Source organism: Pinus tabuliformis, chromosome 4_1 (assembly GCF_031772625.1).
Source record: "Pinus tabuliformis cultivar Carrire ecotype Pingquan chromosome 4_1, CPIR1, whole genome shotgun sequence".
NCBI lineage: Eukaryota > Viridiplantae > Streptophyta > Pinopsida > Pinales > Pinaceae > Pinus > Pinus tabuliformis.
The window spans coordinates 720,528,656-720,542,826 of NC_142303.1; the positions used below are offsets into that span (position 1 = coordinate 720,528,656).

Here is a 14,171-nt window from a genome sequence, read left to right on the forward strand (position 1 = left end):
GTAAACTCCCCACCTCTGTCGAACCTGAGGCACTTAATTTTGTAATCTGATTCATTTTCAGCCAAGGCTTTAAAGGATTTGAATTTTTCGAATGCTTCGTCTTTGTGCTTCATAAGTCCTAACCAAACAAACCTGGAGAAGTCGTCAATGAATAATATCAAGTATTCTTCTCCTCAAGGTGTCCTAAATGGACCACATACATCTGTATGGACTAGCTCAAGAGGCCTACTAGCTGAACCTTCTTTCTCAGGAAAGTTAGCTCTGGTTTGCTTACCAAACTGACATGATTTGCATATGGTGTTGTCTGGTATTTTGATATCTGGAAGACCACGAACTGCCTGGTATTTGCATGCTTTCCTTATTTGTGAAAAGCTTAGATGCCCCAACCTCCGGTGCCATAACTAGTGTTCATCATCCTTGCTCAAATAGCATTGTTGTTGTCCTTCTTCAAATATGTATAGATTATTTGGAGTTCTTCTGCCTTTGATCATTGTTTTTCCTGTATCAAGATCACGAACACTACATCCATTTGATCGAAATATTACTTCGGTTCCTTGATCGCACGTCTGACTAACACTTAGTAGATTATGCTTCAAGCCATCAACATACAAAACATTTCCAGCTTTGACCTGTTCTTTCAACTGAGCAGTGCCTTTTCCTTTTATGGCTGCAGGGGTATCGTTTCCAAAAGACACCTTCTTTCCCTTTTCTAATGCAGTATATGATTCAAGTTTTTCTTTATCCCCTGTCATATGCTTCGAACATCCGCTGTCGATATACCATAGATTTTCCTATCCTTCTGCATAGAGAGCTATCCCACATCTTTCTAGTTGTGGTTCCTTCATTCTCCATGTTCTGGCACTTGAGGTATGTTCCTTCTGAGTTGTCTTCCAAAACCTGCTCCTGCATTCAGAATCTTCATGACCAAAGTTATTACAAATAGAACATTCAACTTCATTTTCAAGGGCTGAAAAGTTGTTATAGGTCCTTTTCGTGATTCCAGTCATATTCCTTTGTTTTTGAGCTTCTCTAGTCATGATTGTCTTATAGGAAACACATTGAGCTGCTTTGTGACCAAAATTATTGCAAGAGAAACATTGGCCATTGAAGAAACTCCTGTGATTATCAAATCTATCATCCAACCAATTGTAGTTTCTACTGACATCCATTCTTGAGGCAAATTGGGAAGATTTTACATGTGGCTGATTGTAGCTTCTGTTTGTCCTTAAGGTAGCTTGTCCCCGATTTTCTTGATAATCTTTATTCGTTCTTGAGGTAAATTGTCCCTGATTTATCTGATGATTTCTATTATACCTTTGCTCGCTCCTCCTTGCTGCATCAAGATAACTTTTGGAGGTAGAAGCTTGAGATCTTTCTTCATTATATCCCAGACCTGTCTTGATTAGTGGAGAACGCTGCACATTGATAATCTCGTCCAGAGTTTCAGATCCTTTAACAAATTTAAGATTAATAGCTTTTGTTTTCTCAATCTCCTTTCTAAGACAAACAATTTCACATTCCAATTTTTCAAGATGTTTTTCCCTTTCAGCCAGTTGACATTGTAGAGAATCAATAATTGCATTTTTCTCTTCTAAGCAGATTTTTAGATTAGTCATATCTTCAAAAAAACCTTCTACATCTATAGCATCCATGTAGTCATCATCTTCAAAAGCCATTAAAGTTTATATTCATTACCTCGTTCATCTTCGTCACTATTTGAAAGACCATCACTATCTTCATGAGTGTAATAGCTTTTCTTATTTGCTTTCTGTTTCTTGTTCCATCTAACAGGTTCCTTTCCCTTGTCAATCTTATCCTTATGAGGACATTTGGCAGCATAGTGACCTACTCTTCCACAAGCAAAGCACTTGAAAGGTAACTTACCTCGAAATCGTCGGGCACCCCTTTGAAGATTTTTGAAAAAATTTGATTCTTCTTCTTCTTCTGACACTTGTCCTCATTCATAGTATTCTCCTTTGCCTGAAGCCTTGAAGGCAGCTTCTCTCCTGTCTGATGGACCTCCTTTTCTCATTTCATAAGCAGTAAGAATTCCGTGCAGTTGTGACATTTTAAGACTTTGTAGATTCTCCTTTTCTTCAATTGCAGAAACTTTAGATTCGAACCTAGGTGACAAAGATCTTAAAACTTTTTCAACCACAACAACCTCTTTTATTTCTTCTCCCAAGTTTTTCATGCAATTAACAATCTCATCTACACGAAGAAAATAGTTAGCCACACTTTCGTCATTATACATCTTGAGATTTTCATACTGAATCTTGAGGGTTTGAAGTTTTGCTTGTTTTACCTGATCATCTCCTTCATATCTTAGAACAATCTTGTCCCATATTTCTTTTGTTGATTTTAACTGCATAACTTTCATGAATTCTGATTGAGATAGACATCCTAGAAGAGTATTGACCGCCTTTGCATTTGTTTCATATTTCTTCTTCTCAGATGGATCTGTAGGGGTAGCTGATGGCAAAGTATACCCTGTTTCTATGATGTCCCGGACTTTTGTACCCAAAGATTGAAGATAGGAAGTAACTCTTACCTTCGAATATATGAAGTTTGTCCCATCAAAAACCGGTGGCCTAATTGATGCTTCCCTCTCGTAGTTGCTCATGATGAAAGATCTACCTTCAAGCGATCAAGCTTCTTTAGAAGTACCTGCTCTAATACCAATTGTTGGAAATAATACTGAGAGGGGGGGTGAATCAGTATTATCAAGACAAATATTTCCTTTTTCACTTTTAGATAATATACGCTACTTCAGTTAATAAAAACTGCGTATATACGCAACTTCAGATAAAGAAAACAACGTATATAAAGCAAACTTATAATTTGATTTATCTTTCAGATGTCAGTTATTAATCTGTGAATCAGAAGCAAATAAACAATACTAGAACCAGTGAAACAGAGCAGAAGACAGTCACACACATGAACACGAGATATAAGGAGGAAACCCAATGTGGGTGAAAACCCCCTGCTGCAAATCGTCTCTATCTTCTTTTTTATTAGAGACTTCTCTTTACAATGTTTTGCACTGGTGCAGTCTTTACCAGTACGCAGGCTGCAACCTGCAGAGAGCTACAACTCTCTCTCGTTCTCCAGCTTTCCTGGAAGGGAGCTCCAACCCCCTTAGTTCTTGTACTAGCTTGAGATACTAGTACGCAAGCTCCTGCCTGCAGAAGGCTGCAACCTTCTCTCTTCTTTCAGGGACCTCATTTCATTAATTTTCAGACTGGATCCACAAGTAATATCAATCAACATCAAGTATTTCTGCATCAACCAAACCCTTTTCACCAATCAAAAACTGAATCAGATAAACACTTCTCTGTCAGCTGTACCCAGAACACAGTAACTGTAATCAAACACTAATTCTAAACCCAGAACACTGCAGCAATAAAACAGAAGCAGCTACAACATAAATCAAGATATGTACGCTACTTCACTATTCATCAATCTGCGTGTATACGCTTTTGTACCACAACCAACCTGCGTATACGCTCCTTTTATTCACAGAAAAAGCGTGTATATGCACCTGAACTTCACTGAACCTGCGTACATATCTATAAAGAATAATTTATTCTTTTAAACATTCAGACATTAGTTAACCCAGATTTATAGATCAAGAGTGCGCCACATATAACAGATCAAAATCATACAGAGATACCAATGTTCAAGCCTTGAGATTTTGATCCATCAATAGTCCTTATCCTTCTCGCGCTCAAGTTCCTCCTTCATTCAGATCTAGATCTGCACCATAACCCAATCACCAATATTCCATATCTAGCACGATATCATATATTCAATAAATCAGATGATACTTTGCCACATGATCTCCTCCCTCTTTTATAGTTTTAGCCCTTCCACAATACCACGGTCCAAAACCATAATAAACCAATACCAAGGGCCCAAAACCTGGGGTCAACACTTCTGACGAGATACCATGGTCCAAAACCATAGGTTCAAATTCCAAGGACTAACAACCACGGACCAAAAATAAGTTTCCCACCATGTACGCGCTTTTATGTGCATAAAAGTACGTGTATACGCATACGCGACTTCTGAACGTATAAGCCGCGTGTATACGCGTCTTCGGCAAGGTGAACATGCGTATACAAGATTTCCTTCATTCTGAGCCCCTGAACTGAGATCGGTTACCAAAGTGAGTTGCCATCAAGGACAACACCTGTGCCATAGTGCCACACTGGTGCCAAAATGCCAACACAAGATAATGTTCAAGGAGGAGAGTTCTAATCCTGTCAGAATTATCACTAAAATCAAAGCTCTGTTGGGTGAGGCCTTAGAAGCCAAACCCGCCATAAGAAATGGTATGATTCTGGACAGCGAGGAAGATCAATGGCTAAAAGAGCTAGTTCCAAACCATCAGGATAGACCCATTCCTCCTGCAAAAGCCTTTTCTCATTGGGAAATTCGTCTGGAAGAACAGGAATTCATTAAATGGAAATCAACTCTGGATGATCATTGCCTTTTATTTGATGGGATCTCTAAAGGTAACCCAGGAGCAGCGTGTGGCGGTGGAGTTATCTTGAGTCCTGGAGGCTCAACTGAGCTGCGTTTTGCATGGGGTTTGGGCCATGAAACAAACAACAGAGCGGAGGCTCTTGCTCTGTGGCAGGGTCTAAATCTGGCTATCAAGAGGAATTTCCTATCCATCTCAGTCTTTGGAGACTCTAGACTAATTATCTAGGCTATGAACTCTCAAAAGAACCCTTCTCAGGTACAATTAGCCTCCACACTCAAAAAAATCAGGCTAGTATTTCCCAAGTTTCACAAAATCTCCTTCTTTCATATTCTGAGGAAGTTAAACTCACAAGCAGACTTGGAAGCCAATCTAGGCTCTCTCCGGAGCAGGAGATCACTGTTAGTAAATGATATTGAATCGAACTGCAACATTCCATAATTCTGGAGAAGACTAGGCCTCTATTCCTCTGAGCAATCCTCTATTTCAGATTACTCTCCAATACCCAGAGCTTCAGGACCAGACCAAAATGAGCTGGTAGCTGTTAGGAGACTCGGACTCATCTACAAGGAAAAAATCAGAACGCAACCCCATCATTTTCGCTCTCTACTCTCTGTTGGAATTCATTGCTGCGTCATTCTGCAATCAGTTGGGTAGGTGTTGGGGGGTTCACGAGGGCTACATCAAGGCTAGTTTAGATAGCAGAAAGGCCTCTGCTACAATTTATGATGAAACGGCAAGCAATGCCAGCAATGTTGACACCTCACTTGGAAAACTTGAGCACAAAGTAAGAATCCACCAGACAAACCAAAAGAAAACAAGCAATGAGCTATTGGAAGACTCGGCAATGAAAGTCTGGTGCGATGGGTCTCCTCTCTGCAAGCTAGGAAGCAGAGCTAAGACACGGCAAGCAAACGTAGCGGAAAATCAAGACGCCACTCTGAAACCAGATCAAGCACATATTCAAGCCATTATCTGCAAACACAGTGTAATCCCATCAGCGTACTTATCAGAAGCTAAATGTACTCTCCTCGCCTCCTATCAAAACGAAAGCAAAATCTGTAACAAGGAAACACAAAGTAGCCCTGTTAAAGCCCTCGGCAGCTGTTTTTCCGAATCTTAAATAAAATCTAACCATTATTGTCAAAAAAAAAATAACATTCGAGAATGCTTTTGTTAAGCAACTATAATATACTTACATATTATAAACTTAAGAAAAAAAATTAATGTCTCAATTGCTATTTGCTTCATTAAAAAATTAAAATACAACTTTTTCAATTTAAAAATCTTATCAACATATTTTTATACCTTTTAACATACTTACTCATATTTACGCTGTAAGGCATTCCCTCTGAAATCCACTCCCCTTTTTGCCTACCTATCATTCTTGTGCACCATAAGATGAAATGTTAGACGATCACAAAAACTTCAACCGTTCGATCAAAATAGTTACAAATTTGTTGGAAATAGTTACAAATTGGTTGAGGAGTGGTATGTAACAATTCACGGACTTCTTTTTTAAACTAAATGCTTTGCGCCTACCATTCATTGAAAGATTGTTGTTGCCCTGTGGGTTGAAGTATTGGAAAAAATTTGTTGATGTTGGCAATGGCTTTGCTGTGTATTTGGATCTGTGGGCTTTTCACAACCTGGTTTTGCAGTTGGGAGTTCTCGGCCGAGATTGGGACGGTTCTCACAACTTGGTTTTGTAGTTGTGAGTTCTTGGCCAAGATTGGGACGGTTCATACTAGGCCACGAAAGGAGGACGATACAGTTTCAGTTAAAAGTATTCCCCTTTCGTTGTCCCGCTAACCAACCTTACCCTGGAAGGATGCGTTGTTGATCCCTTGGAGCAGTTTGCCGCAGTCTCTTGCTCAGCTGACACATCCTTGTCTCTTGCTCAACTGGAAGGTTGTGTTGTTGATCCCTTGGAGCAGTTTGCCGCAGTCTCTTGCTCAATTGACATAGCCTCGTTGGCCTCACTTTATAAACTTGTAGAGCTCTCAGAAGACCAGAAAGCATTGTCCGCTTCTCTGCTTGTACAAAATACCTCGATTTTGCTGCTCTAACGATTGTAATTCTACGTAGTTATTATTTTATACTAGAAGTATTATCTGGATTTAAAGCTTACTTTTGTGTTTGCAAAGTATGGAAAGAGAACCTTACAGGAAATGCAGGAATAGGAAATTACTAATTTCCCTTCAATGTTATTTAGGATTAAATTCTGTTACTCGGTGTAGATTTTTCAATGGTATTTAGGATTAAAATTTTGTTGCTCTGTATAGTATTCTTCCTAGTTATATAGGATTGAGTGCAGTTAATCTATATAGATTTCCAAAGAAAATAATAATTTATGGAATTGTCTTTTATGGTTTAAGGAAAAACTTAAAAAATTGAAATACAAGCGGGCATGAGGCTAGCTTTACACTGTGTGAACTCTTAAAAAAATAATAGTCAGAGATTAGTATTATAGAGAGAAAGACCTGAGACTTGAACAAAGGATGTATCAATACTTATCGTGACAAACCCTAAGCAAGTATAATAACCTCTTCTGTGACAATAGTTTCCAAAAGACTGCCCGAATTTAAGGGCCGAGCCACCATGCTAGACAATGCAACTCTGCACGATAGCAGAGTATTACGAACACTAAACAGATACCTATCCAGATAATATAATTAAAGATTCACAAAATCAACTCCTGAGGAAACAAGCGCGGAACTAAAACGACTCAGTAACAGCAGTGCATAACCAGTAATTACTGGTGTCTCATCAACAAAGAAAGAAGTTGTACATATTCACCAAAAGACTCGGAAGGATCGAGGGTCAACAACCCATAGCCTGGAACCGATTCAACCCAAAACGATCAGGAGATCACATTTACATTTGACCCGACAAATACAAGAAACTCTATGAACCCATTGTAGTAAGAGAAACCCTCAGCATCGAAGGAAGAAAACATATAACACTCTCATATGAAGCTTTAACTGATGTGAAACAGCAGCAAAATAAAAGAATACTTAGTATTCAGAATGGTGAACCGGTAACAAATTGATTCTTTCAGTCAAGTAGCTTAAATGAACCTTATTGGTATTCTTTAACATCAAATTTTCTATTCTCGGCACAGGATTAATATCAAATAAGGTAATCAAACAATAATACCAGAGTACAAATAATGCACCAGAGTAGGCATGGTGTTGAATTAAGCAAGCAAAAACCCTTGGTTGCACGCCTAAAATAGAAAACCATGCTATACAAAAACAGAGTGCATTTCTTAGATAATTTAACATCTTGGTGTACCGAACAGTAAACTTAGTACCCAGCAACAGCGTAGAGCTGTTCGACCTTCACCACTTCCCATACATTCAACTTTGGAAATCTAAGAGCTAAGAGGCAGAATGCCTTAAGAGACGAACCATCCAGTTCCAAACAACCAAGAAACTGTGGTAGTTGCTTACCCGAGAAATGGTGAGCGGAGGAATTTGGCTGGAAGCACAATTCTCTGCTTTGAAAAGTAACCTGGATCCTCTGGAGAAGAACCTGTAGAAATCACCACAGCTGCTTAGCAATGAGAAAGGGAAACGATGAAAACAACAAAAGGAAATTGTACCTAAGGTCAATCAACTTAACTGGGTTACTTTGCCTTCACCAGGAAGTTGCAACGCGGGGGTAAACCTGTGACCTTGCAGTGGAGTCCATGCATCGAGTCCACGGCCCTGAGCCGAAGGCAGAACCAGCGCCACGGAAGGCATGGAGAAAGGCAGAACGGAGTCCCAGGAACGAAGATCGAAAATGAGACCAAACAACCGAGAGATAGCTTGAACCCGACTTAAGACAAACTCTGACCGTAGGATCCTCACACCTTTTCTCCTCCGTTGATGCAATGTTGAGTTCGAGGAGCTTAACTGTTGCTCGTGCCACGTACCATGGCAGGGCAGGAAAATAAATACATAATCGGTAAAAATCTTCATAAGGGATAAGGTAGACAACTGGGTAAAGAAGGGAGATGATAATTGTAAACCACACACGTTGTGTATATGCTAGTCACATGGGCAGTACTCAATCCGTAAAGGTTGACACAAGCAAATAACCTGTATTGCCCGGTTCCAAGGCATGTAGTGAATAGTTAACATGTAAATGTCATATCCGTTGTAATACATACTGTAATGTAAATGAAATTTTTTTAAATATGAGTTTTACCATGTTTCACTGTTTGGACCTTTGACAAGTTCTATTATTACTTTATATTAATAAAGAATCTTTATTTTACCCACATCATTTATATCCGCAAAAGGTCTCATTTGTAAATAGAGTTCATAAATACATAACTACACAGTTATGGAGCAGTTCACAGAGCGTGAGGGTCAATAAATCATGAAGCGTTGTCTATCATAATTATAAAATATATTTGAAAAAGTTCATTCCTTCTATGCTATTGTTTCTTATATCATTGCCTTACGACGTTTCTTTTGTAACATGTGGTGCAAATGCTAGTATATTTTTATAGCCAAACTACTTAAATAGTTAAATTCCTTCCTTCCATTGCCCCCGAGCCATTAACAATTCAAATTCTTCATGCGTTTTCAATTTGAATAAATCTCTCCCACCTTTTTATGGACAAGAGGAGCCTAGAGATTATTGGATTAACTTTAATATTACAAAAGATCCATCGTCTTTATGGAGTTGGGTTTAAGGATAAGGCATATGATTCGTGGTGCAATCTTGACGGCAGAAATAAACTCAATATAGAAAATTTTGAAACATTATTTTTAACCATCTGGTAAAACAAATGAATAAGGATGTTGCATCAAAGGAAGATCACTCTTTCAGGTTCATAGTAAAATATGGGAAAACAAATGGATAAGCATGTTGTATCAAAGGAAGATGACTCTTTCATGTTCAGAGTGTAAATATCCAAGTTGCACTTATAAATACATCACCGACAATTTGGTAAAAAAATATAAATATTTTCAATAAGTATCACATAGTTAGATATTAGTGATGAATAGGTTTTTCTACCTTAAAACTTGAAATTGGAAATAGATAAATATATTTTTATTTTTATTTTTATATTTTTTATATCTAGCTGCCGGAGTAGCGAAGCAGAATGGCGAACAATATGTTGCGGAGCAGCCAACATGCACCGAGAATCGATCCCGGGTGGGGAGACGGTAAGCCGTCTATTCAACCACTTGGGCTACACGACCGCGTGCAATATTATTTTGTGGAAGTGCTCAATAATTTATTATGGAAGAGATGTGTAGGTTGTATACATAGTGTAAGAAAAATTGTATATCAATATATTTTAAATATTTTATAATATTTTGTTTTTATTTAATTTTATTATATTTTTTAATTTAAATTTAAAAGCAAAAAGGTATAGAGAAATGTAATGGTGTAAAATAATATTTCCATAACTATATTTAAATTTAGTTAATAAACACATAAAAATTTAATATTTATAATAAATTTACAATATAATAAGATTCTTAAACATTGATATCCATCCTCATTTTACCATCTTTATTTTAAAAAATAATAAATTGGATAAATATAAAGTACAAAACCATGGGCTCTAACAAAACCATGGGCAAAAACTAATAGATTAAATAAATATAAAGTACAAAACAATAAGCAATAACACTTTTCCCAAAAACTACTTTAACACAATTAAATCCAACAACTAAAAATGAATGGTTTAATAAGTTATAGATTCAAGTGATATTTATATATAATATTTAATTTAATAGAAATTAAAAAATTCATAATTTAATAATATTTTTAAAATCAATTAAGATTAATAAAAAATAACTAATATTAATATAGGATAGTTAAATTTGACCATCAAATTTTACATAGTAATAAATTTATTATACAAAATATGTTTCCATTAAACTATATATATATATATATATATATATATATATATATATATTATAGTAAATAATATATAGAAAAGTATCTCAAGTGTTTTTTAGGGTGCACCAATCTATTTATGCATTCAAATGTGTATTTTAAACTCCAAGAAATCACAATCTTGCTAGAAATTGTATCGCAAGATTCTGGTCAAAAGTCATTTCCTCTATTAGTTAAACTAGGGAGAATTAAGTTTAAAATAATAATTAATTTATATTAATTTACAAGTTTAAATTCCAACAATTAATAATTAATAATTTAAAAGATAACAAATATTTTTTTATTAAATTTTTATTTTTCAAAATAAATTACTATTAATATATTATAATTTATATTAATTTATAAAATAAAAAATTAGCAAACAAAACACTGATGCTTTTAAGTATATTTGAGACATGAAATAAAAATAAAAAATTTATATTATTTTTAAAACTAACCTAGATTCATCTTAATTCTACCAAGTGCCCAAGGGTTTAAATCTCTTAACATATAAACTTATTGTAAAGTGAAAAGAGATTTGATCCCTCTAGCCACTTGATAAATCTCTTAACATATAAACTTATTGTAAAGTGAAAAGAGATTTGATCCCTCTAGCCACTTGATAGATCCCGAGTTAAGAAGGATCTAAGTTAATTTTATTCTTGGATCAAATTTATTATAATCTTAAGGCTCGTTTTATTTTAATATATAGAACAATTTTATGAAATTATGGTAGAGAAAGATTGTATGACATTACAATACAAAACAAAAAAGTTAACATAGTATATTTAAGACATTGTCCAAATGACAAGAAAATCATGACAATTGTTCTCACATGGAATCATTAGGCATATCATAGAATCATGACATTTGTTCGCAATGTAAATCTTTCTCTATTAATAATTTTTTTTTACCAATTCTTTAAAAAAAAAATGGATCTCCTTACTTTTCTTCCATAATTATCTTCCACTTTACAATTTTTTTTTTCAAATAAATAGGTTGAAGGTATAGTTTTTGAAACCATAATAATAAGCAATTTGAGACTAAAAGAAGGAGAGTCATATCAACCTCTACTTCACCATAAACAAATGAAATCTAGTTAGCAAAGAACTTCCCAACCATGTGTCCTACACCCTCACTTTCACAAAAGCAAATGGCATAGTTATGGATATACCTAGATTCAAAAGAAGAAGAATTATGGAATAAGATGGCCTTCTGCATCATTTTTTTTAACAAGATCAGATACTTATATATTATAAAAGAGAAAAGTAGGATTAGGTCCTATTACAAAGCAACTGCAAAAGATCTAATTTGGAGGTGCAAAATGGGAGCGCAGTCCCTACCTCAACAAATTTATAGATCTTGTTTCTAAACAACTGATGAAGGGAATACTTATATCGATGAACATATTGATCGAGCAGCAAACGAAACTCACAGAGCATTTAAAGGGAAGGAAGCAAGTAGATCACCAGAATTGGTTAACAGATTCCTCGGGGTATTTCCCCTTCTTTTTGTTGTATCTAGAAGAGGTTTCCCCCTACTCACTTTGGTTTAACGAATTTATGTAGTCCACGGCATCTTCGAGATGCTTGCACTTGTCTTTCAATTCTTTGACGCGGCTTTTTGTTTCTCTATTTCCAGTTGCTTGTAATTATTCACACTCTTCATTTTAGAGCGAGGGTCTTTAAGCGTTTGGATGAAACGACCGATCGTGAACCTGTTGGCGTGACACACAGCACAGCTGTCATTTTTCTCTACCTTTTCTAAGGGATTGCAAGACATTTTGAGAGGCCTAATGTCTGTGCTACTCTTTTGCTCACTATTCCTCTAATGGCTCCTTCTCTTCTTGCTATAGTAATAAGCTACAACACTTATTCTATTGCCTCTATTTTTCCCTTTTAATGGACTCCTTTTGAGATACCAATAGTTTTGAATTCTCTCACTGGCACTGTAGGCGGGGTAGGTCTGCTTCTGAGTGGTGGACAAATGCGAAGAGAGGTTTGCAGTGCCAGTGTTCTGTGACTTCCTACTGATTAAACTCCTGTGGAGACTGATGGGAACAGCGAGATGCGGCCAATGGTATAACAAGCATGAATCACAGATAAAAAGGAGTAATTCAGGGACCCGAATGAGATGATAGAGAGGAAAGAAAGCGAGGAACAAGAGAGGAATACACTGATTAAGCTGGGTAGAGAGATGGGTTGTTGACAACTGAGGGCGGGACATATTAGGGAAGACAGAGCGCCCAGGCAAAGTAGGAGTGAGCTGCCTAAGGAAAAGAGGCCGAATATCTCTGATCATAAAGGATAAGCTGCATAACCAAACCCAATACAAGACAGACAAAATATTATCAGAAGAATCTCTATTGAAGGAAATTAACTTATACTTACCCCTCCTCAACTCATGACCAACGATGTTGCTAATAGCTTTTCTCCACTCACTCACTTCAATGGTCTGAATGATCCCGCGCACTTTTCTACAACAATGCTCTCTCACCTTATCAACACTGATATGGATCTGCTGATGGAGAATTTTGCACTGAGGCTGCTTCTTATAGACTTGGCTGAGCAAGCAAGTCTCGTGAGTCTGCTCTGTTTTCTCGATAGAGTTCCCCATAGCGCCATCAATACCCAGCTTGATGTACAGAAAGAGATGGGCTCTGTCGCTGCTGTTTTGACTTTCATCGGCCTCATGCTAGTTCCTGAGACGGATTTCTCTCTTAAACGAATCCTTGTGCCGGTCATTCCTTCTGATCTGGATTTTCCTCGCTACACTAGGAGGATTGTCTGAGATCTTTTTATCAGTCATGTGATGGAAATTCACATTCTTATTCTTCATAGGAGCCTTTGTCTCTTTTTGCTTAAGTTGATTGATTGTGCAATGTACCTTGCTCCAGTCCAGCTGAGCTGACAGCTTAAGGAATTATATTTTCATAAATCACTTAGTTTTCTTTTACCAACCCAGCTCTCCTTTCCACATCCTTATTGGCGAGTATGTCTACTTTTTGGTTGTGTAGTCTCAATACATGCTTGTAGACAACATTTCCCAGCATTTTGGTGATGTCCAAAATTCTTTGTCTTATTTTTTTTAGTGCCTGATTTTGAAATTCTCTGCCTGCTACCATAGTAGCAATAATTATTTTTGAATCCCCAATAATAATTGTATCTTTAACATGAAGTTTGTTGAGGATGATGATGCCCATTAGTAGGCTGTAGGCCTCCTCCTTATTGTTTGACATAGTCCCAAGCCCCCATTCATAAGAGGATATGATTTCGCCTTTCTGATTAAGAATTACTCCACCTGCCCCTGCTCTACCAAGGTTATTCTTTGATGCTCCATCAAAGAAAAGGATGTTATTGTTTTCAATTTTGATCCAATTTTCTATCTCCTTTTCATTTCCCCTGAGCTTCCAATCTCTAGGATTTCCTCGCATCTTCATTGAGGGATGCATCCTTGTAACACCTTCAGGGAGGGCTTTCTTGTACCATTCTTTTTCTTCATGCTGCCAGCTATTTTGATCCTTGATTGAAACTCCATTAGCGCTAATCATCTCCGCAACTAGAGCCCAAGTTTTGGCTAATATGGACGCTGAGTCTGGCTTTTGGCCTTTAAAGATGCAATTGTTCCTTGCTAGCCAAATTTGCCAGTAAAGGGAAGAGGGGAGACACTTCCAAATGCGAATTATAGAGATTTTATTTTTTTTGCGTATGGGTAGCTTTGCACCCAATTCTTGTTTATAGTTGAGAGCTGATCAAAGGTGTAAATATTCATCTCCAGAGGACTGATGAGTTGA

General features: G+C 36.8%; 2 protein-coding genes across 2 annotated transcripts; one reads left to right on the plus strand and one right to left on the minus strand.

Moving 5' to 3' along the window:
- Positions 1-4,237: 4,237 nt before the first annotated feature.
- On the plus strand, positions 4,238-4,714 carry LOC149178160 (uncharacterized). The gene has a single exon (XM_089422008.1). It carries the CDS (start codon positions 4,238-4,240, stop codon positions 4,712-4,714), a length of 477 nt encoding a protein of 158 aa, XP_089278134.1.
- An 8,605-nt stretch (positions 4,715-13,319) lies between these two features.
- LOC149178161 (uncharacterized) lies at positions 13,320-13,928 on the minus strand. The gene has a single exon (XM_089422009.1). The coding sequence runs from the start codon at positions 13,926-13,928 to the stop codon at positions 13,320-13,322; it is 609 nt and encodes a 202-aa protein (XP_089278135.1).
- Positions 13,929-14,171: the final 243 nt, after the last annotated feature.